This window comes from Spermophilus citellus (assembly GCF_964194105.1).
Source record: "Spermophilus citellus genome assembly, chromosome: 4".
Lineage (NCBI taxonomy): Eukaryota > Metazoa > Chordata > Mammalia > Rodentia > Sciuridae > Spermophilus > Spermophilus citellus.
In genome coordinates, this window is record NC_138185.1 from 7802963 (window position 1) to 7828730 (window position 25768).

Sequence of the window (25768 nt, forward strand, 5' to 3'; positions counted from 1 at the left end):
CCGGGCCAGCGGGGCAGCTGCTGCTGTCCCCACCCCGCAGACCAAGAAACTGGGGCTGCCAGGGAGGACAGCTCCTGGGCCATCCCCCAGGCAGGAGATGCCAGGGCCGGGCCGGGAGCTGGCCTTCGAGGCCAGGGTGGCTGCTGCCCAGCCGAGCTCCATAACCCCGGGGGCTGAGGGGCCTGCAGGGGCAGGGCAGAAGCCGCGAGTGAGGGGACCTGCCAAACTGGGATGGCGGCGCTCCACGGTGGCTGGAAACGCCACGCCCACCCTGCAGGTGAGGGCGCCCAGGTCCCCTCACCCCCGGGCCAACGCCCGCCGAGCTGCTCCATGGGGCCGGCAGCGCCCCCTCCTGGCCGGCCGCAGTCCTGCCAGCTAGAGAAACAGGACGGGGACAGGATGGCTGAGGTCACCTGTGCCCCGGGGGCACAGCAGGGCAGGGGCCTCCCCCACGCCAACCTCACCTGCTGTGGCCGCCTTTGCCTGGTGGCTGCTGGGTTGTGGCAGGTCTAGGGAGTCCTGGGGAGGCCCCGAGTCCTGGGAGGGACACTCAGGTGGCTCCAGCAGCCGGCAGTCTGCAGGGCACGAGGGACGAGCCCGCTGGGTCCTGTGCAGAGGAGGGAGGCCTCGTGGCCACGCAGTCCCCAAACCTTTGGTGGAGACAGGACGGCTCTTCCGCCCTCTGTCCTTCTCTCCTCCCTCCGGCCCCGCACCAGGCAGCTTGCGCTCGGGTGGACGTCTCTGGACAAGGTAGGCCAGCTGGAGGGCGTCTCACTGGGCGGCTGCTCCCCGGGCCCTGGGACCGTCCCGGGCCTCTGCCCCAAGGTGTGGCAGCAGGAAGCAGGACCCACTTCCACGGAATCTGAGCCGCTCAGTGCTTCCCGCCGCCCACCCCACAGGCAACCTGCAATTTCACCTCCCTGAGAGGTGATGCTTCTAAATTTAGCGCCATGGGCTCCAGGGCTGGGTGGGTCCTGTGCCCAGTCCCTCACTTAGGGCTCTTTTTCCTCCTCTCAAATGCCAGCCAGGCCTGGTTTGCTTAGAGGAGTTTCCAAAATAGCCCCTTTGGTGGAGCAATGAAAGGAAATGGCAGAGCAGCCCGGACGGGGGTGCGACTGCGTGTGGGAGGGACGGCGGCCCTCGCTGGCCGCTCTGGACCTGGCTGTCTGCACCAGAGCAGGCAGGGAGCCTGCCATCCAACCCCCACCTGGCCCCGGGCAGGACCAGGCCACGCGCATGGCCAGCCTGGGTCTCCAGAGGAAGAGTTGGGAGAACCTAGACGGTTCCTCCCCGCAGGGCCGGCGCCCCCAGGCCCTTGCACTCTGCCACACTGGCCCTAGAATGACCTCCCTGTGGGCCCAGGGTGAAAGTGGCCTCGCCCCTCACCCTGTCCCCGTCCTGCGTCCCTCGCAGGGATCTCAGCTGTGCAGCTGGGACCCTGCCTGTCCTGTGCAGGGCTTGGGGCAGGAACCCCTCCGCGTGCACCTACTGACTACCTGCTGGATGCAGCCCTGGGTGTACAGCTGTGGACGGGTCCCGGGGAAGACGGCTGGCGGGTGGCAGTGAGCACCCGGTGAGCTTGTGCCCTAGTGGGGACATGCAGAGGCCCAAGGGGGCAAAGACAGTGTTTCGGTCAGCTTCCTTACTGCTGTGACTAAATGGCCGACCAAGCCCACTGCAGGGAGAAAGGGTTCAATTCGGGGCTCAGGGTTTCAGAGGTCTCAGTCCACAGAAGGCCGGCCCACGCCTGGGGCCCGAGGTGAGGCAGGACGTCAGGGTTGGGGAGTGAGGCCGAGGGAAGCGGAGACTCCACGCGCCAGGAGCCCCCAACTCCCTCCTCCTCCAGCCCCACCCGCCCTCCAGTGACCAGCCAGCTAATGCCATCGGGGACTAACCACTGTGGGGCTGAGACTGTCACAGTCCAGTGACTTATCCTCCAGACCTGGCACTGGGTCACTGTGAGCTTCAGGGGGACAGCTCCCATCTAAACCGTGACAAGATGCCTCGCTCAGCCCGGGGAAGAACGGGAATAGTGGACCCCGGGGAAGGGACATCTCCGTCTGCCAAACGAGGAGCGTGTCTTGGTACAGAGGGAGGAGGGTGGCAGAGTGTGTGGGTGAGGAACGGGGTGTGCGAAGGCTCGGGCGGAGAGGGGCCATGCGCAGGGACCGCCAGCGCCTGGTCTGTCTGCGGGAACACGGCAGCAGTCGGGGGCCTGGGGAACAGCACCTGGATGGGGCAGGACAGGCCCCCCACACCCTCTGGCTTTGGTGACAGCGTCCTTTGAGGCCTTCTGCCTGCTCAGCAGCCCCTGCACCCCCCTGGCCCAGGTATGAGCCACGACTGGAACCACTGCTGTGGGCCCGCACTGCCCTGGGGCCACTGCCTCTGGCCAAGTGGTGTCTCCACAGCCGGCAGGCGAGGTCTTTAAGGACGCTGGGACGCCCAAGTCCCCACTGGTCTGAGGGGGTGCTTGCCCTCGGCTCCTGACCTGCCAGCCCACTCTGCTAGCAGCACCCACTCACAAGGCCGTCATCGGATGTCACCTCCCACGCCCCCCCGGCCACATGGGAAAGTCCTGCAGGGATGTGGGGCCAGCCACCTCCCGGCACGTTCAGGGGATCTTTCCTGACCTCCAGAGGGGAACCAGGGGGAGCCTGCCCCCCACAGCCAGGTTCATGCCCCCAGGGAGGTGTGATGGCCTTAGGGGACTGTTCCAGCTCCATGTGACCTTGGACAAGTGTCCTCCCCCTGGGCCTCTGCTTCCTGCCTGCAAAATGGTGGGTCAGCCTGGAGCTCAGGGTCCCCCCGGCAGGACACTCAATCCCAGGGAGGGGTGGTCCTCAGACACCGTGGGGACGCTGCAGGAGACCCCAGCTACTGCATCCGTCGTCCCCCCTCCCCTCCTCCCTCCCTGGCGCTGGGGTCTGAACCCGTCCCCAGGCCGCCCTTTCTGCCCCAGCACAGCCCCCAGGGCAGAGCAGGGCCGCCACAGGCAGAAGGGGACCCTGAGTTTGATGAGGTGGTTTGTTTTGGGGGTGTCTTCAGGGTGACCTTCACTGAGACTGTCTGCATGACACCCCGTGGTCCCTCTGTAGTAGAGTGCCTAAGTAAAGGACCTCAGGACAAAGCCTTGGTGGCAGCCGCTGTCCTGGCCCACTCCTGGCCCCCTGCTGGACTGCCCTCCGGAGCCACCTGACAGTATGGCTGCAGCCAGGAGGGGACCCAGGGGGCTCTGCAGGCAGCTGCAGAGCTTGTGGGCGGGCGGCTCTGGCTTCAGGCTAAGGAATGAGCGGCTCCCTGGGGAGCCCAGTTCCCAGGCCCAGTGTCCCAGCACTGCAGGTCGATGGCACCTCCTGATGTCAGCCCGCCCCTTCCTGTCCAGGAGGCCCTGCTCGACCCCCCGCCTGCCCTTCCACCCTCAAGGCCTGTGGGCTCATCAAGGGGCAGTCATGTGAGTGGACAGTGGGTGTCAGAGTCCCTACACCCACTTCACAGACAAGAACACTGGGACAGCCACAAACGGTGAAGGGCAAGGTCACGGTTAAATAACCACAGCCCAGCCCTAAAGTGGAATTCCTGTCCCTCTCAGGAAGACAACCTCAAGGTTGGAACCAGGAACCAGGAACCGTTCAAACTAAGATGTGGAGCTGAGTGGCAAGATGTGGTGGCACACCTGTGACCCCAGTGACCCCGGAGGCTGAGGCAGGAGGATCGTGTGTTCAAGGCCAGTCTCAGCAACTTAGTGAGGCCCTACGTAACTCAGACTCTCTTCAAAAGGGCTGGGGCTGGGGCTCCGAGGCTAAGCACTGTGGGTTCAATCCCCAGGATCAAAAACAGAGAGATACGAACTGTACATGAAGTGACCTCCGTTTTATTTTTGAGACAGACAATGCCTTGCGAATGTCCCACAGTGGACACATGCCCTCAGAATTAGAAAAGAATCGTTTTGAAGAAAGCAGCGAGGTTGGTTAAGTCGTCTGCAGCGGCACAGTGAGTCCCCGGGTGGACTTGGTGACCTCTAACTACAGGACGTTTCCTCTTTAAAAAAAATAAGCCTCCGAATATCATCTCCATCCAGCTGAGGCCACCAGGGCCCTGTGAGGTAAAAGGACACCTGGCTTCCTGTGACACACCAGAGGCATCTTATTGTGAGGCCCCACCACTGACCATCACGGGGGCTGGCCAGGGGTCACCTGGGAGGCCAGCAACTCTCAGGGCAGAGTGTGTGGGGCAGCTGGGGGCTGAGGGTGGGCAGGGAGGTGGCGGGGACCTGGGAGAAGGGCTCTGGGGACTCCGAGCCCTGCGCTGGTCTCTGGCCGCAGGAGGGACTGAGGTCACGTGGGGGCCGGGGGCAGGGGATCCTCCCGACACTGTCCTCGGGGGAGCGAGGGGCCAGGTGGCTGGAGACTGCCCCTGGTTGATGGCCATGAAGGGCTCAGGGACAGAGCGAGCGACAAGCCCCCCCGGGCCTGCTGGGCGCTCAGGGGGCCCTGAGCTGGAGGGTGGGAGCTGGCCCTGGGCTCCGGGCGCTCTGCGCGTCCCCCTCCTTCTCTGTGCTGGCCTGACCGAGCCCTGTGCTCCCTCCCCACCACTCGGGGGAAACCTGAGGCTTGGGGACAGCAGGTGACATGCACTACAAGTGGTGGCACCGCACCTTCAAGAACCCGCCTCCCGGCTTGCACACGCAGCGTGGCCCGGGTGGCACTGAGGCCAGCGGTCCTCGCTGTGAGCGTCCTGTGAACCCGCAGCGTCCCCCACTGCCATGAACAGCACAGCCTCTGGACCCTGCCACCGTCCCCTGGCGGAGCCCACAGCAAGGACAGCCTCCTGAGGGCAGCTCCCAGGCGTGGGCAGGGCCCTCGACCAGCCGGGTGGTGGCCAGAGTGGCAGCCGCACATTCTGTGTCAGGTTGGTCACAACGGGATCCACACAGGTCCCCTCACAGGAACAGGTTGTGGCTCTGGCAGGTCCAGCGGCCCCCCCACCTCCAGAAGGGGCTCAGCAGCCCGCGTGTCCCCAGCTACACCCCCGTACACACCCCAGTGCACAAGGACCCACAAAAATGTCTGAATTGGTTTTGAAACTGGAAGACAGACATGGACCTTAGGTCACAGAAACCCTTCAGTCCGCGGCCGTGACCTCTTCCCTGTGAGCCAGCAGCCCCACAGACCCCACCTGACCCCTCGTGGACGAGGGTCCGCGAGCGGGGTGGCCCGCAGTCCCCCGGGGCTCCCCTGCAGCGCCCTCGAGTCCACCCTTCTCCCTCCCCAGCAGCTCTTCCCGCTGCCCGTCCAGCCCTTCCGCCCCTGGTCTCAGCTGCCATCTGGTCTCAGACCACACCCTGACCGTCACGATCCCACTTGACTGCAGGTGCTGGCTCCGTCCGCTGGCTTTGGCCGTGACCTGGGCTGAGCACCCCCTACCCAGCATCCCCGGCCCACAAGGACTGGCCACCCGCTGGCCAACCTGCCTGAGCCCATGTCATGGAGATGCCTCTGAGCTCCAGGCCCTGCTCCCACGCAGCCTCTGGCCCCGTCCCTCCCTCCCTGCCCCTGGCCCGCACTGCCCCCCATTCCTAGGGGATGAGCGCACTGACCCTGACCTGTCTAGGGTCCCCTTGCCCCTTGCTGGCTCCCAGGACCTGGGTACAAGCCCTGTGGGGACCTCCCCTGGCCCCGCCCAGGCCCGCTAACCTTTCCACTTGTTTTTATTGGGGGCGTGTGACAGACGCTTCAAATACCTGCCAAGTCTGTCCCTGTTCCATCCTGCTAGTTAGCAGGGACCCACTTCCCCTCCGGTGGACCCCGGGGCCCTGGCCAGGCCTTGGTCTACCCAGCCTCCTCCCCGGTCTGCTCCGGCTGGGTGCTCTGCTTCCCAGGAAGCCCCAGCCCGGCCTCTTTGCCCCTCCGCCCCCCCCCAGGTCAGCCCCTGCCCCCCAGAAAGCCAGAGTGACGCTTGAAAATGTCCCCAGCCTTTAACACCCCCCAGCAAAGGGCGCCTTGGCACTCCTGAATGACGGCCCGCTGCCCTCCACCCTCTCCTCCCACGGCTCGGTGGACACCATGTCCCCTTGTTGGCAGCACCACCTGTGACCGTGACACAGCAGTGTCACTGTCTTCTAAACCAGATGACTGAAGGGCACCTGTGGGAGGTGGGCGAGCAGCACATTTACCACGTAGGTCTCTGGGGGCACCCTGGGCAGCAGACGGGCCTCGGGCAGCTGGCCTCCCAGTGGGCACCTCTTAGATGCTGCAGGACAGGGAGGCCTGTCAGGGCTCCATCAACTCACACAGAACAACATGAAGCTGGACTGTCACCGGGAGATGACACACGGCAGCCTTCAGGGAGCTGGGACAGGGCCCTCTGCTTGATCAACAATTCCTAAGGGATGTTTTTGACACCAAGAATGTGCCATTTTGCATCTGTGACAAAGGACGTGGAGCCTCATGGCCTCCTCCTGCACAAAGAAGTCACAAGTCACCACCCGAGGTCTGTCGAGGGGGAGCATCAGGAGGGACGATGTGGGTGTGTTCAAGGGGTTAACTAGAAAACGTAAAGTGCTAACTGTTTAGTACCCCCCAGTAACGGCATAGGATGCCCTGGTTGGACGGTTTTCATTTCCTATTATAAAGAAGTTGGCAGAAAAGGTCCAAGCAGCCTTCTCCAGAGGCCGCCCCCTGCCGGACTAAGAAGGAACCAGATGGACAGCCATGGCCCACCCCAGACAGCAAGGGCGCCATGATGCCCCTTTCTTGCTCCTCAAAAATAAATCACAGAGCTGGGCGCAGTGACACACACCTGTCATCCCACTGGCTTGGGAGGCTGAGGCAGGAGGATCGCAAGTTCAAAGCCAGCCTCAGCAAAAACAACAACAAAAAGCAAGGCCCTAAGCAACGCAGTGAGACCCCGTCTCTTAACAAAATATAAAATAGGCCGGGGATGTGGCTCGGAGGTCGGGTGCCCCTGAGTTCAATCTCTGGTGAAGGAGGAGGAGGAGGAGAAAAAGGAAGGAAGGGAGGGAGGAAGGAAGGAAAAGAAATCCCAGGAAGGGGAAACCTTGGCCCAGCGTCCACCTCTGCAGGCCGTCCCCACACCTGCAGCCGGGGGCAGGTGCACACCTCCGGGAGGGGGCGCGGTTGGCTTCAGGCTCTGGGAAGTGAGGGGTCGGGGCCCCGCTCTGCGGCCCCTGGGCTCCGGAGCCTGGGGCGGGTGGTCAGCACAGGCCCCGGGACTCCTGCCCGGCACGTGGGCTGCGAGGAGCAGGGCCTGTTTGTGGCGGAGGCTGCTCACAGCCCAGGAAGTGGTCAGGGGCTCAACAGAGAAGAGCCATCTGGCCTGCGAGGTCAACAATGTACAAGAGGACTGGCCAGCCGGCCGCCGGGGCTCTGCTGGGCCTCTCCTCCTCCCCGGCGCCTGCGGGGGGACTGTTCCAGCCCTGGCCCCAGCCCACGCGCCTCCCATTCTCAGGACTGAGCCACCGGGCCAGATGGTCAGCCCACACCCTAAGGAGAGCGGGTTTCCTCCCCGAGGCCGACTTTCTAGAAACTCGAGTCCTGAAGCCCCGTCTCCAACCCTGGGCTTCCCCACGGGAGACCCCTGCTGGTCTCCCCTGGTATTGCAGCCCCGCTCGAACCGCCGCGGAGCCTGGGCCCGGCTGGACGTTCCGGGTGAAGTCAGCGGATTCCCAAGCTCCAGGGAGATGCTGTGGCTTTAACAGCCTGAAATAAACAGCCTGGGCTGGAACCGTAAGCCTGGAGTTCCCAAAAGTGTTGCAAAACATTTGAGGCAGATGCTAGGATTTGTGTACTACAAGCTGTTTATCAATTAATTCCTTCTTTGCCAAACATTCTTCCTCGGGTCTGCTGGGAGATGATTTTGCTGGGAATGCATCTCCATTTTGTAATGAAAATCACCAGGAAAAGAGCTTGCTTTATGGGGCTCCTGTTACCAAAAATGTGGGTGAAACTGGTTGTTCCCACAAAGACAAAGATGGTACTGAATTTTGAAATCATGTAAAAAAGAAAAGTGAGCTCCAGGAAGTAGTGACCTTCAGGAAGTAGTGACCTCCAGACAGATCAGGAACCACAAGATGAGCACCCACAGACTCTTGCGGAGGTGGCAAGTCTAAGCCTTGGGGTCAAAAAGCCCAAGTTCAATCCAGCCTTTGTTGTAATCTTGGACAAGTCACGTGTCCTCTTTGAACCTCAGAGTCCTCATCCATAAGATGGAAGCCACTGAGATGACCTTACGTGATCTCACTTCACATTTGGGAAGACGTGCTGCTTTGTCCTCATCAGAAGAGAAGTTCATCAATGTTTATAGCAGCTCGATTCATAATAGCTCAACTATGGAACCGACCTGGATGTCCTTCGACAGATGAGTAGATAAAGACAATGTGGTACATATACACAATGGAATATTACTCAGCCTTAAAGAAGAATGAAATGATGGCATTGGAGGTAGATGGTTGGACTAGAGAACATCATGCTAAGTGAAATAGGCCAACCGCCAAAACCAACGGCTGAATGTTCTCTCTGATAAGCGGATGCCGATCTGTAGTGAGGGGGGCAGGATGGGGAAGAATGAAGGAACCTGGATTGTGCAGAGGGGAGGGAGGGGAGGGCTGGGGCTGCGGGGTGGGAAGGAGAGTAGAATGACACTGTGGCCCTATGTACATGTATGGTCACACTACTGAGGTGACTGTGCACCGTGTGCAGCCAGAGGAAGGAGAAGTTGTGCTCTGTCTGTGCACAATGTGTCCACGTGCGTCCTGCTGTCGTGTAACTAATTAGAACAAATTTAAAAAAACAGAAGGGAGACCCGGAACAGAAGAAGGGGATGGGGGAGGGATGGGGGAGGGAGGCACTGGGGAGTGAAACTCATCAAATCCCACTGTCGTATCATGGGCACGGGTGAATACAACAAATCCCGCTGTTATGTGTGATTAAGATGCACCCATAAAGAGGAAAACAAGGAGTTCAAAGGATCATTTGTATCTTTCCACAGCCTTGTGCTGCTGACCCTGGAGGTCCGGGTCCAGTGGCCACTGTCACAAAGTCCTGCAGGCTGTGCAGCTTAGACAGCAGAAACTTACTGTCCCCAGTTCTGGAGATTAGGACCCAGAGTCAGGTGTCGGCAGGGCTGAGCTCTCCCCAAGGACTCTAGGGAAGAGCCGCCTCTGCTCTGCGCGGCTGCCCGCCGGGGTCCGCTCCTGCTCCTGCCTTGGCACCCCGTCTTCTCATAAGGACACCTCGTACTGGGTCAGGACCCACTGATGACCCAGCCTCATTCCATCTTGTCTCCCAAGGCCCTGTTTCTGGGACCGGGGACTCCAACTGTCTTTGAGGGACACAACTCAGCCCAGAACAGACAGAAAGCGCTTCGTTTCCCCAGCAGCTCGGCGACGAGCAGGCGGATGAGCTGTGGGGGCAGCTCTGAGCGCTGGAGGGGGGAGACCCAGACCCTGTGTCTAGAAAGCGTGGACGCGCTCGAGGTGGCGAGGGACAGCAGAGGAGGGGACACCCTGGAAGAGGGCGGGGGTCATAGGTGAAGCCCTCTGGGCAGTGGCACTCTAGGACGGGGACCCTGAATTACTTCCAAGAACGTTCCCCGGGGTTCCTGACGCTGTCCCCCTGAGGACGTGGCTCTTCTCACTGCTGTTGGGCTGGGACAGGACCACAGCCCGCTGTCCCCTCACCAAGGGGAGGTGCCCAAGCTAGGTGAAGAGGACGCTGCTCCCTGGAGAAGGACTCTGGAGCCAGAGGACGGGAGACAGATCGTGCCCTGTCCTCCTCCTGCCCGTGGCAGGGCCCACTGCGGGGTCTGCTCCTCCTGGGCCCCCGGCTCGGTCCCTGCCCAGTTCTCTGGACACCCATCACTTGGTGAGTGTCCTCCCCGGGGTCTTCCAGGAGGCCCTCAGCTTAAACTAGCCAGACCCTCTTCCCTGGCGCCCACGACCTCCCGCAGGCCACCCCAGCGGCCGGTTCAGTGACGCTTGGGAAACTGGAAGCCCTGGAGCAGCGTCCAGCACAGTGGGGAGGGACAATGACGGCCATTTTAGGAAAATTAAAGTTTTAAAACTCAACAAGTGAGCCCCAAGCTACCGGAGGACACCGTCAAGGCCCTGGAGGATCCGGGGAGGAGGGGACGGTCCTGAGAGGCTCGGGCCCTGGCCGCGGTTGGCAGATCCCGGGACCAGCCAGACTCCCGAGGGCGCGGCTCGGCCCCTGGCCCCTGCCCCTGGCACAGACGCTTGGGCACAGGGTGCAGCTGGACCGTCCCCCTGGACAGCGCAGGACCCCAGCCTGGCCTCCCTGGACACCTGCTGTTCCGACCCCGTGTCCCCTTGGCCGGCTGCTTTTCCTGCTCCACGAGGGGGGTCTGCTCGGCCCAGGGGCAGTTCCTGTAAAAGCCACCTTCTGTGACCTGATGGGGCGAGTCTGTGGGAACCGCTCCCCGAGGCTGGGCTGGCTGGGAGCAGATGACTGTCCCCTGCCAAGGTCCATCATGAGGTCTGAGGCCTCTGACGGGAGCTGCCAGTGCCCAGGGCTCCAAGAGCCCTGCACAGGGGGCAGGGAGAGCTGGCCGCTGCCCTAACTGGCCGGACTCGGCCGTTCGCCGTGGGAGCCTCGTTCTCGCAGTGACCTGGGCGAAAGGCACAGACCTCCCGGCCCCGAAGCCGGGCTCTGTCTCAGTCCCCTGGGCTGCTGTAAGGACACCCGCAGACCAGGCTGCTCAAAAACTGACATCTGTCCCTCAAGTCCTGGAGGCCAGAGTCCAGATCAGAGTCCTCGGGGTCAGGCCCCCCGAGGGCTGCAGCCTGAGGCCCTTTTGCTGCATCAAGTGGCAGAGAGAGGGCAAGTGACCGTCTGGGGCCTCCTTCCGAGGGCGCTGATCCCGTGCACGAGGACTCCCAGGTCCCCAGGTCCCCAGGTCCCCGCGCCCAGCGCCGTCACCCTGGGGCTCAGGGTTTCAACATGCAGGCCGGGGGGTGACACAGGCTCCCCGTCCCTAGGAGGCTCCCAGAGAAGGAAGACGTAGAATCCGTCTGAATCTGCGAAGTTCCAAGAGGACGAGAGGAGGCCGGGCTGCCCCTGCCCTTCCCAGGGCGCCCCCACCTCCCACAGTAGGACAAGGCCACCTGTGCCACTCCAGAGCCGCCGGGGCCGTGGGCAGCACTTCCAGGACCCTGACCGGAGTCCTCACGGGAGCCCCGCAGAGGGCCAGCTCCTCCCGGTACAAGTGGCCAAAGGCTGAGAGCGACCTGGGGGAGGCGGATGCCCGGCCCCCTGCTGCGCAGAGACAGTGGCCACACAGGGAGGGATGCGGGGAAGTAGCCCCAGTCGATGGCTAATAAGGAAGTGGGGACCTTGGCTCTGTCGCCACGTGGAGCTGGTTTATGCCAACAAACATGAGCTTGGGCCGCGGGCCGTGGTGCTTGCCGGTAATCCCAGGGGCTCGGGAGGCTGAGGCTGGAGGATCGTGAGTTCAAAACCAGCCTCCGCCAAGGCAAGGCCCTGAGCAACTCAGTGAGACCCTGTCTCTAAATAAATACAAAATAGGGCTGGGGACGTGGCTCAGGGGTCAAATGCCCAGGTTCAATCCCCAGTCAAAAAAAAAGAATGGTTTTGGGCGCCAATCTGTCCACAGACCCACAGCCTGATCAGCAACTGGTGACATCCTAGGTGGAGAGACCAGGGCCACCTGACTTCTGAGCTGCGCAGCGGGAGCTGGTCTGTGGGCGCTGTTAAGCCGGGGGGTTTGGGGGCTTGATCTGCTGCAACAGAAAACCAGCCCGGCCTCTGCAGAGCCAGCCTCCCGGGGAAGCCTCCTGTGCCACCCACCCTCCCCCCGGTCAAGCGGCCAGACAGGGGCTCCGGAGTCACAGCAGGTCCCACAGTCTGGCTCTGTGACATTGACAGAAGCAGCCTCCTTTCCCTCGCTGAACCTCGTTTCTGCCTCTGTGAAACGGGACCGGAGAGCCATGTTCGCTGGTCATCAGAGCAGGGCACCCGGAGGCCGCTGGAGAAACGCGCATGCCCGCCGGGCACTGTGGCGCACACGTGTCCCAGCTGCTTGGGAGGCTGAGGTCAGGGGTCACCTGAGCTCACAGGTTCAGGACCAGCCCTGGGCGTCATGATGACCAACCCCCAAAAGAAACATGAGGTCTTGGGGGTGGCCAGAGCTGACCCCTGGTGCTGTGTGAGCCACAGGCCAGTGGGAGCCAGGACCCTGACGAGGCACACGGGTGGTGCGTGCTTGGTGTTCTCAGTGGGCACAGCGGGGCGAAGGCCAGGCCTCAGCGCCAGACCGTCCCCCTGTGGACAGGTATGGGCCGGGCTCTTGCCTCCTCAAGGCCCGGTTTACACTGGTTCCCTGAGAAGGGAGGGTTCTGTTCTGTTCTTGTCTTTTTGGGGGACTAGGGATTGAACCCAGGGATGCTCTACCACTAAGCCACATCCCCAGCCCTTTATTTTTCAAATTTTGAGATAGGATCTTGCCAAGTTGCTGAGGCTGGCCTCCAATTTGTGATCCTCCTGCTTCAGCCTCCTGAGTACCTGGGGTTAAAGGCATGTGCCACCGCACCAGGCCAGGAGGGATGACACTGCGGCCCTGCCCTGTGAGGAGGAAGCCAACCCTGGACCCAGGCACTTCTACACCTGGAGGGGCCTGCCCCTGCCCCGTCCCTCCCCCAAGTCCCCCAGGCTGCAAACCCCAGGCCCCTGCTGATGGCTATTCCTCTGGTCCTCCCACATGGGAGAAGTCACCAGCCCTTCCATCCAATGCTGTGCGCAGCCTCAACCAGAGTCCTGCTGCTGGGCACGCAGTCCAACCCACGGGGAGCCGCCGCTTCACATGCCTCAGCTCAGCCGCACTCAAAAGGACGGAGAGTAATCAGGGCAGGAGGCGGCGGCCAGCGGCACCCCACACACTGTGGGCGCCACCTGGGGCAGACACTTGAAGGCCGTCCAGCAAACAGACAAACGGACCAGGCTGTCCAGGCGGCAGGATCCACGTGGCAGTGGGGAGGACTGGCACTGGGTGGCTGCCCTGCAGCTGGACCTCGGAACGGACGCTGCGTGGACACAGCCAGACCCAGTCCCAGGCGGCCCACACCCCGTCCCACCAAAGTCCAGAGCAGGAGACCCAGGACGGCAGGCGCATGATCGGCTCTCCAGGGCCGGGCGGGGGAGGGCGGTGGCTGCCACGGGCCTGGGGTCTTGGGTGTAATGAGAACATTCTGGAATCTCTGGTGACCGCCGTACCGCCTTGTGACTGTGCTGATTGTCATGAAGTCGTCTACTTAAAAGGGCACATTTCACGGCACAGGAGTCGTCTTTATGTTCTTAGGATCTTTTTTAGGCGCCGGCTGACGAGCTCCCAGGGCCGTCCAGCCCTGGGTGCTGACCAAGGACCCGCTGCCCTGCAGGTCGCCCAGCACCCAGGCCTCTCCCACCCCAACTCCAGGTCTCTACCAGCACCCTGGCCCTCACCTGTGCCGCCGCGGCCGGGCCACGCTGTTCCCGCCCTGGACTGGTCTCCTGTCCTTCCTCGGCAGGTCACACTTGCCCCCAAGCAAGTCCCAGCTGCCTCCCCTGGGCAGCCTTCCTTGACCCCTCAGGGCAGGGAACAGCTGTCCCTTCCAGATGTCCCACGGGAGGCAACCGTGGCGGCTGAGTCACACCCACGATCTGTCTCCAGAGCCCAGGGGGCAGCCGCAGCCGAGGCTCTTGGTTCAGCGTGTCCCAAGCGTCATTCATTGAGCAACTGGAACTGGGCGCCGGGCCCGGGGTGCTGGACCGCTGGCCCTCGTCCCCAGCTCTTCTGGTTCTGTGCTGAGGCGGGTCTCGCTGCGCCCCTCAGCCTCCTGGGGCTGGGATCGCAGATCACCGCCCCCCGCTCAGTGCCACCCTCCCACCCTCCCCCGTCCCCTTCCTAGACGTGTGACCACCTCCACCAGCCCCGGGTCCCAGTCCCTCCTTGAATCGCCCTTTGGCACTGAACACACTGGACACTCCACGTGTCACAGTTTCCCTGTGTGGGATGGGTCACCCTGCCAGGGACGCGGGCTCTAGAAGGCAGGGTCTGGTCCGCGTGGCTCCCTGTGATGCCCCCAGCCCTCTGAGGAGTGTCCCTGCTCCTGGCCGCGAGAGAGTGAAGAGGGCCCTGCGTGGACGCCTTCCCAGGGCCACTCTGTCGCATGCCGTCTTGGCACCGCGTCCACGCGGCTGAGGCAGGTGAGTGGACGGGGAGCGCGTGACCCAGGGGCGGTTTTGTCCGGGGTGAAGCCCTCAGCCCATGGGCCACCTCAGGTCCTCCCCGCAGATTCTCCCCAGGACCAGGGCAGCCCCGGCTTCTCCAGAGGAGCCGCCTCCCGGCCCCCGCAGACCACAGGGTGGGGTGCCAGGAAGGAGCGGGGACCCTCAGGAGCCGTGGGGAGCCCGAGGGCTTGGGGACAAGCTCCCTCCTTCCGTCCAGCACCTGGTGTGCTGCCCGAGGAGAGCGGCCAGCCACCCCGCTGTCCCCGTGCCTCGGACGGGCACCATGACACCAGGCGCTGAGCAGATCTGGAACGAGCTGGGGTTGCTCAGACCCCGCTGACGCCCTGTCACAGGGAGAGTCCCCACGTCCCTGCTCGGCTCTGAGGAGGGCTGGGCCCGTGGCGTCTGCGTCCATCTAGTAGGGGCTTGGCTCCCGCGGGGCTTGGTGTCCCTCCTGCTCAGCTGCGCGGCTGTGTGTGTGTGTTGTGTGTGCGTGTGTGTGAGGGTGTGTGTGTGTGCCTGGTGTGTGCATGCATGTGCGTATGTGTGCATGTGTGAGTGTGAGCGTGTGCACGTGTGCATGTTTTTGTATGTGGGTGTGTGCGTCTTTGTGTGCACATGTGTATGCCTGTTCCTGTGTGTGTGCATGCACGTATGTGAGTATGTGTGTGCACATGTGTCTGTATGCACATGTCTGTGTATGCACGTGCGTATATGCACCTGTGTATATGTGTGCATGTGTGTGCGCACTCACATGTGCGTATGTGTGTACGTGTGTGCACGCATGTCTGTGTGTGCGTGTGCATGTGCACATGTGTATGTGTGCACGTGCGTGCGTGTGCTTGTGTGCGTGTGTGTGGTGTGCACAGCACATGCCTAGCAGTAAGCCACCAGTCGAGGCACAGCCAGGACCTCTGCGCGTCTTTAAGCAGGAACCGCGGGACTGCGCTGGCTAGTGCCCAGGCCGAGGCCGAGCCGTCCCGCTCTCCTGCTCTCCCGCCCTCCGCTCTCCTTCCGAGTCACCGGCACCCAGGACGCAGATTTCTGCCTCCCGCTCCCGCCCTCCAGTTTTTTGGGGAAATACAGGCGAGTCTGAGGAGGGAGTCAAGGTCGCTCCCACTCCTCCAGGGCTCAGGAGAACCCCCTTCCCTTTTCCACTCCTTGGAGCCCAAGGGCCTTCATCAAATTCCAGCTCTGCCGCAGGCGGCTGCCTGACCCTGAAAACCACGTCACCCCTCGGAACCGCTGTTTCCTCTTCTGTCATCGGGTGCCCACCCCTTTGCACCAGGAGGAGAGGTAAGTGAAGGGAGGTGTGGGCAGAGCTGGGGGCTTCGGCACCGAGTGAGGGCCCCACACACGGCTGCACCGTGACCCCAGGTGGATGTGCGACGTTTAAGCCCTTCCCACCCAACAGCGGGTTTCCCATTTCACTCACGAGCACTCTTAAGGTCACAGAACACACGCCACTCCGTTTCCCTGTCGATAGACACAGAAGTCGGCCCGGTGTCGTGCGCTCTGCCGCGGGGACATTCCTGGACTCGAGTCTTGGGCACTTGGAGGCCCGGTCTTGGGGATGAACTCCCAGAGGTTGAACCCCTGGGTCAGAAGGCGCAAGGACACCAAGGACCCGCCCACCACTCGTGGCCAAGGACATCCAGGGCCCGTCTGGGAGACCCGCCTACCACGTCCCCTCTGCCCCAGGCCACCCCCTTTTAGGCACCACCAGTGAGACAGGCAAAGGCCACTCTCACCCTTTCATTTTAATTAATCCACATTTTAAACCATTCCGTCTGCTGTTTTCCTGGCGCGGGTTTCACAGCTCAGTGTGCTGAGGGCACCGAGTCCGGGTCTTGGGCGAGGCATCCCTCCCCCTGAATTAGCCTGCTGTCGTGCCAGGGACGGAACCCAGGGCGCTAAACCCGGAGCCACGTCCCAGCCCTTTTTATTTTCTTATTTTGAGACAGGGTCTTGCTAAGTGGCCCAGGGCCTCACTAGTTATGAGGCTGGTGATCCTTCTGCCTCAGCCTCCCAAGTCGCTGGGATTACAGGCGTGAGCAGCTGCACCTGACCCTTTTTTTTTTGGTGATGCTGGGAATGGAACCCAGGTCCCGCCCACACGGAGCACGTGCTGTACCACTGAGCTGCATCCCAGTCCCGCTCCATAAAACATCTCCATCAGACTTCTGGGACACACCCAAAAGACGTGAAAGCTGGGGACCCGGGGTTCCAGTAGACATTGGTTCACCCATGTTCACAATGGTCCAAAGGTGGAAGTAGGTGGCAGATGGGTGGGTGACAGGGTGTGGTACTGTGTACACGAGTGTGTGTGTACACAGACATATGCATACATATGTGTGCCGTGGAATGTTAGCCTTAAAAAGGAAGGAAATTTTGCTCCATGCCACGGCACAGACGAAGCTTGAAGACGTCTACTCTTTCTTCCTTTCTCTTTCTCTTTCCCTCTCTTACATGGGCCTCGCTATGTCACCCAGGCTGGCCTTGAACTCGTGGGTTGTGGTGCGAGATCCTCCTGCCTCAGCCTCCAACTAGCTGAGACTCCAGGCTGTCAGGCACCGTGCAAGCCAGCAGCTGGCCACGAGAGGCCAGTCCTGGGGAATTCCTCTCGCGGGAGGTCCCTAGAGCAGTCGGATTCCTAGCTCCCCCTCCCCGCCCCCCGAAAACAAAACAAAAAATAAATGGGAACGGCGGTTACCCTGGGCCGGGGGGTTGGTGTTTGATGGACAGTTTCACTTGGGGAAAATGAACGATTCTGGAGGTGGCTGATGGTGATGGTTTCACACAAATGTGAACGCACTTGACCCCACAGAACTATCCCTAAAAATGGTCAAAATGGTAGATTTTATGTCATGTATATATTTCAGGGCAATAAAAGTCTCTTAATCTCCATAAAATCCTGTGAGGTACTTATTATTATCGCCCTCCCCCTTTTTGAAACGGTCGTGAAATTCAGGCTCAGAGAGGCTGGACTTGCTAGAAAGCGTCACACAGCTTCTGAGAGCTGCGGCAGGTGTAACTCTCTCAGTCCGTCACACTCAAGAATCCCGGCGGCTGGAGCCCGAGGGCACATTCCGGCCACGGGGCAGCAGGTGGAGCCGCGGGGCCCTGGCAGAGCAGAGCAGTGGACTGTGGCCCCAAGCCCAGAGTTCAGCTCTGAACTGACTCCGCCTTCTTGTGGGCTCTAAATATGGCCAAACGGGTTCTTCCAGCCCTTGATGACGCGGGCACATTGTTGTGGAGAGCAGAACTTTTTCCTGGTCAGAAAGAAAGAAAATAATGCAGCAGCGTGCGGAGAAGCGGCCCTCAGCCAGCACCGCCTCAGAGCGAAGGGGGCTCCGGGGTGGGGGGGACAGCGATGAAGACCGTGCCTCTGGACCCCGGGTCTGGCCACCTGCTCCGGAGGGGACAGACAGAACCTCGGAAATGCTCGAGCTCCAACCTCCAGCCAAACTGAGATCTCCCTAAAATTTCAAGAACCAACTGAGCCTCTCCCCGTGGACTCCGGGACAGGGCCCTTGGGGACTCGCCCACTGAGCCCCGCTTCCCGGGAGGCACTGGGGGACATCCCCGCCCTCTGGCAGTCTGCTGGGTCTGGCTGCTGATGACCAGGGATCCTTGCACACTGGACCCGGGGGGGGGGGGGGAACCTTCCTTTGTGGCCACAGGCAGGATTTTGGTGCTTGACCCAAAGAGATGGACTTCACTTTCCTCCCTCAGGAATGTTCATCTGGAGACACAGAGGACATTCCAGTCAGTGCAGACAGGAGCAGAAAGGTCAAGAGCTGGTGGCCATCGGGAGTATGTGCCCTCAGCCACGGGGTGAGGGGAAGGTGCTGCAGGGCTCTGGATTCCAGGGAGAAGGTCAAGGGGCTGGATCAAGCTTCTCCTGAAGCCCACACTCCCCACAGAAGTCTCAGTTATGTGAACCGACAAGTCTTTCTTCGTATTGATTTCATTGGACTTTCTGCATATAAAAATTTAATAACCAAAAGAAATGTCCGTATAACCTTCCAGTTTGTGTCTTTCTAACCTGAAATTGTCGGAACAGATTTCTAGTCATGGAACTCACAGACTCACTAAAGCAGCCAAGTCCAAAGCAGTGTCCCCGTGTGTCCCCAGTGACTAGCTCCCCCCTGGTCTGAAGTGCTTGGCGGGCAGGCAGAGGTCAGGACAGAGCTGCAGGGACCCACTGTCCACAAGACAAGCCTTCCCCGGCCCAGGGCCTCTGGCTGTGGTATCCCGAGGGCTCAGGCCAGGCCAGGCCAGGGAGACCGGAGGCCAGGCCTGGGGCACAGACGTGTCCTCCCTGGGGCTTGTGCGGTGCTGTGTGGCCGCCAGTGAGTTGAGTGACCACAGGGCGGAGGGCATCACAGGACAGCAGGGACACAGGGCTGGGCACTGCAGGGGCCGAGGCCACGTCCGCCCTCCGGCTGCTCCTCCCAGCTGAGCGCTGGGCTGCCTCCCGCCTCTCCAGGGCCACACAGGTGACAGAGTCCCAGGCCCCGGGAGCAGTGGCTTTGGTCCCTGGCTAGGGCCAGACCCTGGAGGAGAAGCCCTCGGGGGAGGGGCAGACCGCAGGACCCCATCCGTCCTCCCTGGGCAGCCGCGGGGCAGCAGGGCAGGGGCCTGGGCCTGGTGCAGTGGGGGCTGGGAGGAGCCCGGGGGTGTCCCCCTCGGCCACCGCCTGTGGCCAGGGAGCTGGGCCAGAGCAGCCACGTACGTGTGACTCGGCCTCTCAGCCAAGGTGCGCCCTGTCCTTCCTGGTGACCCGAGGCCAAGACTGCCGCCTGCGTCCCCATCCCTCCCGGCGCCCAACGGAGCAGGTCACAGGTCCTTGTGACCCTCAGGCCAGCAGCCAGGGCCACCAACGGAATCTCGTCCGCAGGCCTCCAGCCACGGCCTGCTCAGAGGGGACACCCCCAGCCAAGGGCCATTGAGGGAGGGTGATCAGGATATGTGTGCAAAGACCTTGGCCTCAAGGGAGGCGGGAAGGCCACGGCCACCACTGAAGTCATCAATCACTGTCCCACCGAGGGTTCACCTTGAGGCCACCACCGTCATCCCACAGGCCACGATCCTGGCTGCCGGGCCCCCTCCTCTCTCGGGCAGGGTGAGGCTGAACCACTACCCCAGGGGCTGGGGGGCTGGGGGGCTGGCATTGTGTGGCGTTGGACTCTGGCCGAGTGGAGGACAGGCGCTCTGCTGGTCACATCTTCCTTCCAGCAGCACCACGGGGTCCTGTGGTGAGGGACTCCACACCTCTTTTCGGCGCAAATAGTCCAAATAGTCGAGGTGAGGTGGGACGCAGCCTGGTCCGACTGCCCCGTCCATGCAGCTGCTGCGACTGGTTCAGCCAGGGAGTGGCCTCCAGGCCAAAGAAGATCAGCCCCAACCCTCACCTCACCCGGTGCTCTCCTGGACCCAGCCCTACCTGAAGCCATCGAATCTCAGACTGTGCACTTTGGCAAACCTGTAAGTTCTCTTTTGCGTAAACCAGTGTGAGTTGGGTTTTCATCATACGTAACGCAGGAGGCCGTGTCCATCTGTCTTCCACTCAGGCCTCAGAACGGGGGGCAAGGGCAGGTTAGACGGACGTGATCATCCTGGGCTGGGCCTTAATCTCTCTTTAATCCAGCCACGACCGGAGGCCTGGGCTGCCGAGAGAGGACGCCCACTTCTTCAAATGCAGCAAGAAACGTCTCAGGAGTCTCCCGCGGGGTCCACCTTCCTGTCGTTGGTGACCCGGCCTCTGCTTTGGAGGAGTCAGGAGGAGCAACGATCCTCGGCGGCCCCTGTGCCCCCCAAACCTCCCCCAAAGCCGGGTTTTCCTTGGCTCCTGGGGCTGAGGACTGGCTCCGTTGAACTGTGTTTTGAAACATTAGCACGAACCGCGGTCACCTCGGGAGGGAGCCCTGGCCACCAGGGGCCGGTTAAAGTCCAGCCGCCACACTGCTGGTCCCCCAGGACAACGGGCAGCACCTCCCCGCCCTGAGGAGACGGCTCGTCCTCAACACTTCTCGGTGGGCTCCTGCGTCCGGCCTCCTCTCCCCGCGCAGCCCAGCCAAGAGCCGGGGCGCAGACCATGGGCCATGGGGCCAGTGTTGGCCGGGGCCACCTTGGTCTGCTCTTCAGGTTTCCCGGAGCCGGTCCTCCTCCTCCTGCTCTGGAACCATGGGCGTGGCGGCCGGGGCAGGGGAGCAGAGGCTGAGCCGGTGGACGGAGCCCAGGCTGCCCCTGTCCTCTCTGTGGAGTGGGTGTGACCATGGCCACTGTGGGCAGGCTGTTCCGAGCGGCCTGGACAGTGGCGGGAGAACTGTGGCCTTCTCTCCGGGCTGGCTCGGGCGGGGCAGGCGCACGCCAGCCGCCGGGTCCCCTGGGGCTCCTGCGTCCTTCTGCCATGAGGACGTGGCTCCCCCAGCCACCTCAGTGTAGGACCCGTGCAGTCCCTGGAGAAGTGTCCACTCTTCCCCGCGGAGGCAACAAATCTCCTTCCCAGTGCACAGGGGCCGGCACTGCCCGGGTGCAGTCCGTGATGCTCCGAGGTCACCTGCCTCACCCTGAGGCCGTCCGGGCAGGGGGACACTCCAGAGAGCACAGGTGCCCGTCCACCTCCAGCCCAGTCTCCCTCCAGCCGGGGCCCACTCATGGCCTGTCCCACGGCAGCGGGACGGGTCCTCAGGTGGCACCCACACGTGCCGCCCGCCCTGCCCGCCCCCAGCTCTGCAGGGACAGGGCACACCCCGAAGGCAGGAGCGGAGGAGGCTGCACACGTGCCGGGTACACGTGTTCACATGCCCCCTCCCCGCACACGCGTGCAGGCGCACACACGCACATGCATGTTCACACACATGTGCAGCACACGCTCTTCCTCCTGGCCCCCACCCCTGCTGGGGCCACCTCTCCGGAGCCCAGGCTGCTGGCCACTGCTGTCACACACTCTCATCCCGCTGCCGGGGTGGCACCCCAGCGTGAGGTCACTTCTGCAGCAGGCTGTAGCTTAGGAAGTGACCGTCCTCTCCTCCCACCCTCCTGGGCTCAGCCAAGCCTGCTCCACCCTGAGGCACCCATCTGCCCGGAGAGGAGGACAGGGGGCCTGGACACGTCCAGCTGCTGCCAAGAGATAGCACTTAGCCCCATCCCCACGGACCCTCTGGGACCCCCTCAGCAGCCTCGGGTGGGCACACTGGGCCCCCCGGCCAGGATGGGACGGACCCTGCTGAGACCGGTGACACCTTGTTAGCAGAGTGACCTGCAGCAGGGCTGGAGGTGGACAGCGGGCAGGGGCTCAGGTGCTGGGGCTGGGAGCGGAGGAGAAGCCATGCAGGCAGGGCCCCTGCCCAGGGGACACAGTGACCAGCTGCCAGCTTCACCCGGTTGCCAGGAAGGCCATCAGGGGCCGCGCGCATCCCTGGTGGCTGGAGACCCCGACACTCCTTCCCCAGGACACCCACCCGGTGCCATCGAGGACAGCTGGGAGGAGGACTGAGACCGGGCACCCCCTGCAGGCCCCAAGTGCCCGGGAGAAGGAACTCGGGTCCCACTGGCCAGTCCCTTCCCGGCCACGCTGACTGCTGCTTGTGAGAGACAGCGGCTCAGATTCAGGAAGGAGAGGCAGGACCCTGCTCTGTGGTCAGTGAGGGGAGGTCAGCCCCGTGTCCCTCGGCCACAGCCCAGGGACAGCAGGCAGCACCACCCTGGGCTGCAGGCGCCCTGCCAGGCACATAGTAGGTGCTCAGGGAACTCTCAGGGAAGAGTGACCGCTGTCCTGCCTGGCAGCAGAGGACCGGCCGGTCTCAGGGGCTGGGGAGGAGGAACCCGTGAGAAGGGCTTCGAGGTCAGACTGACCGGCTCCAGTCCAGCTCTGCCCTGGGGGCAGCTTCCGGCCGGTGTCCTGATCCCACCTCGGGAGACGGCAGGTGGACACTTCCAGCGACTAGGACGTGTCAAGAGGTGGACGGTCCCCTCCAGCTGTGGTTAGAGAGGTGGTGGCTTCGACGCCCCGCCCCGCCCCTTGGCCTGCTCCCTTGGCAGGGCGAGTGGAGGGACCACGTGGCCAGGGCTGGGGGCAGCCTCCACAGGGCCGGCAGCCGCGGCCCCTGCCCACCAGGGAGGGAAGGGGGTCTGGCCTGGAGAGGCCGCCCCAGCAGAGCCGGGCTTGCAGCCCCGAGAGGAGGACAGGCCCCGCAGGAGCAGGGGCCGGGAGAGGACGGAAAGCCCAGGTGGGTCAGGGCTGGGCCGAGCCCGCAGCCCGCCACAGGCCAGCTGGCGCTGTGCCCTGGGAAGGACCTCACCAAGGCAAGGCCCCCGTCCCCACTGGGCCCAGCACGTCCTCCCGGGGCCCCAGAGGACCAGGGCCAGGGTCTGCCTGTGTCCTGGAGGCCAGCCGAGGCCCGGGTGAGGGGCTGGGGCCCAGGAGCTGGGCACCGGGGACGGGTGTGGCACACGCTGGCAGCACTGTCCCCGCCCAGGACTCCCTCACGGGATCCCCGTCCCTCGCCATGGACTGTGTCCCCGTGGGGCCACTGCTGCCCACAACCAGCCAATAGCCTCTAGCAGCTCAGAACTGACCCCGTGGGAGAGCGGTGGCCAGCTGGCCTGCGTCCTCGGCCTGGCCAGCGCCCGCAGGCAGTGCAGGGCAGCCGGGACGAGGGCCCTCGGGTTCAGCTCCCCACTGCGACGACTCGGAGCCGGGGACAGACTGCCCACCTGGAGGCCGGCGGCACCCGGGTCTCAGAGCCGCGATGCCCACGATCCCGCCACAGTGTGCTGGGCCCTGCGCGGCTCCGCCCCCCGCCCACCAGGGCTCCCGCCTCTGACTTCCGGCCCCTTCCAGGCGGAAGGGCTGCGGGCTGCGGGCATCCTGTGTCCCCCCAACTCCCGCACAGGGATGAGACGCTTGATGCCCACAGGCGTGACCGGATCTCTGCGGGCTGCTGGAGTGACCACCAGCTGGGGCCGGGGGCCTGCCTCGCTGCCCTGGGGTGGGTTCCGGGAGAGGCCTCGCCCACTGTGCATCAGCCCAGCCCAGGGCAGTGGGGTGGGGCTCCCCCTCCTCTGCAGACACCGTCCACCCTGGGGCACCCCAGGACAACGGAGGTTGACATGGGCGGTGGGCGGAGGTTCCGGAGATTGACCCCAGGGTGCTTTACGGCGGGCCTCATCCCAGCCCTTTTTATTTTGAGACAGGTTCTCCCTAAGCTGCTGAGGCTGGCCTCGAACTTGTGATCCTCCTGCCTCAGCCTCCCGAGTCTCTGGGATCACAGACGGGCACCACTGGGCCCGGCTGCGTGTCATGGAAACGTGCTGCATGCTGTCAGCTCCTGGAACCCCCCGGAACCCCCCACAGCCCTCATAGGGGGGCTCCCTTGCGATCTGTCTTCTGGGGGCTTCACTAAGACCCAGCGGTCAGTGGGGGGACAGGATTTGCATTCGGGCAGTATGACTGTCCGCCTGGCTCCTGCCCACTGCAGCCACCCCCTGCAAGGGCTGGCAGCCTGGCCTTGTCCTGTGGGAGTCCCCTACTCTCCTGAGAGGCCTCCAACCTGCCCACCAGCTCTGCCTGCTGACAAGACAACTGTCCCCTGTCACTGGAGGTACAACCCCCCTTCCCGGTCCTGAGCTGGGGACCGGGGTCACTGCACACGCTCCGGCGGCCCAGGGGAGCTCCACACGCAGAGGCCCCTTCCTGCTCCGCCGTGTCAGAACAAGCCCTCGTCCCTCGGGCCTGCTCCAGGCCTGCCCAGCACTTCATGGCTCTGCTCCATGGCCAGCACGCGTCCCCTGAATGGACCATCCTCAGTCTGTCGCCCACGAAGCCTCCCAGAGCGTCCCCAGATGGCGGAGGCGCACCGCGGGCCTCGGCACCCCTCAGGCAGGGGGCCACGCTGGCCTGGCAGGGACGCAGCTTCGTGTCCTCCACACGGGGACCCTCTGCACAGCCTCTGGGGAGAGGCGGGGAGGCCTGGCCAGCTCCCTGGACGGACCCGAGGGCCTCGGAACTGGCCGGCTCTGGACGGAAAGTCTTAACCTCAGGTTTGCCCCTGACTCACTGCGTGACCCTGGGCAAGTCGGTCCACCTCTGGCCCTCAGAGGGAACCACGGCGTCCACCTCACAGGGGGACGCAGGGGGACGCAGGGGACGTGTCAGGAGGAGGAAGATGGGAGCTGGGGGCTGGGCGTGTGGTGTCCCCGGGCGGGGGAGGGTCAGCAGCTGTGGCTCCCTAGCAGGAGGCGTAGGGTCGCGGCGTCCCCAGGCTCCTCCGTCCACCCAGAGACGCAGCAGTGACCCTGCGGGGAATCAGGGCCTTTGAAGTACTAGCTCAGCGGAGGTCATCCTGGCTTAGAGTGGGCCCTGACTCCAACGCCCGTGTTCCTGTAGGAGGAGGGACACGTGGAGGAAGGTCGGGTGGAGACGGAGAGGGTCTGCAGGGTGTGGTCAGCCAGCAAGGTCTGGCCACCCAGAGACCCAGAGGGGGCAGAGGAACAGGTGTCCTCAGAGTCCTCGGGGAGCCCGGCTGCCCACGCCCCTCGGCTCTGCCTCCAGGGCTGGGAGAGAGCGGCCTTCAGTGTCCTCGGCCCCCCGGGCTGCACCCCTGGTCAGTGTCCTGGTGACTGCGCCAGGCGCTCCCACGAGCTTCCTGTGGGTCACTGAGCTCTCACCAGTACCGTCCTTACCCCATCCCGCCTCACAGGGGAGCATCAGAGCCTAGGGACGTTGGGGACCCGTCCCTGGGTCTCGATCTGAATTTGCTGCACCTGGTCAACGGCCGGGCCCCCCCACGCCCTGCACTGCTCTGCGCATCCTGCAGGAGGCGCCAGCCAGGGGTGCAGCACGTCCAGGTCCCTCTACGGAGGGACCTCCAGGCCTGGTCTGCCGGAGCTGCAGGCCTCTGCTGTGACCCTGCCCTGAGCTGGCCTCTGGGTGCCGAGTGCCCTGGGGCTTGGGACAGGGGACGGCCAGCTCTGTGTCCACAGGGAGCCTGCGCAGTTGACCCCAGGTCTGGCACTCAGGGCTCCTCAGGGCTCGTCTGTGGCAGGAAGGCAGCACCCAAGGCCGGGGACAGCACCCAAGGCCCCCGACACCTTCAACGACCCCTCATGTCGCAGGGACCCACCGAGCTGGGTCCTCATCACTGAGGGGGGTGGGGACAGGAAGGCCAAAGACAGGCACAGCCACCACAGCGCCGCTGCAGCGGATCAGGAGGCGTGTCCACCAGGAAGCAGGAAGGTCCAGCTGGGTTCCTTCACCCTTTGTCCCAGGATGCAAAAATGTCAGCAATGTGCTAGGACAACAGCCACGCAGGGACACTCCTCGCCCCCACGGCCACTTCCTGCCTGGGCTCTGGGTCAGGGCAAGAGTTGGGGGGGGGGGGCCTGGCTCCTGCGGGTCACCCTCTGCCTTGGGCCTGGGGTGACCACGTCAGTCCACCTCAGGGTGAAGAGGCCACAAGCCCGGGCGCTGCCTGGATTCCCCCGAGGGTCCACCT

At 63.4% G+C, this 25768-nt stretch overlaps 2 protein-coding genes across 3 annotated transcripts in view; one reads left to right on the plus strand and one right to left on the minus strand.

Annotated features, from left to right (window-relative positions):
- The window catches only part of RIPOR3 (RIPOR family member 3), a 47892-nt gene extending 30765 nt beyond the window's left edge, over positions 1-17127 (minus strand). The window contains exon 1 of one of the 2 annotated variants that reach the window (XM_081288599.1): positions 15700-17127. In XM_081288599.1, coding sequence (XP_081144725.1) covers positions 15700-15918 — 219 coding nt within the window. In that variant the 5' untranslated portion in view covers positions 15919-17127. The remainder of the gene's footprint in view (positions 1-15699) is intronic. The other variant, XM_081288598.1, reaches the window with a different exon arrangement.
- LOC308646059 (partitioning defective 6 homolog beta) overlaps positions 1-25768 on the plus strand; it is a 174974-nt gene that overhangs the window by 91006 nt on the left and 58200 nt on the right. The gene's annotated exons all lie outside the window — the stretch shown is intronic.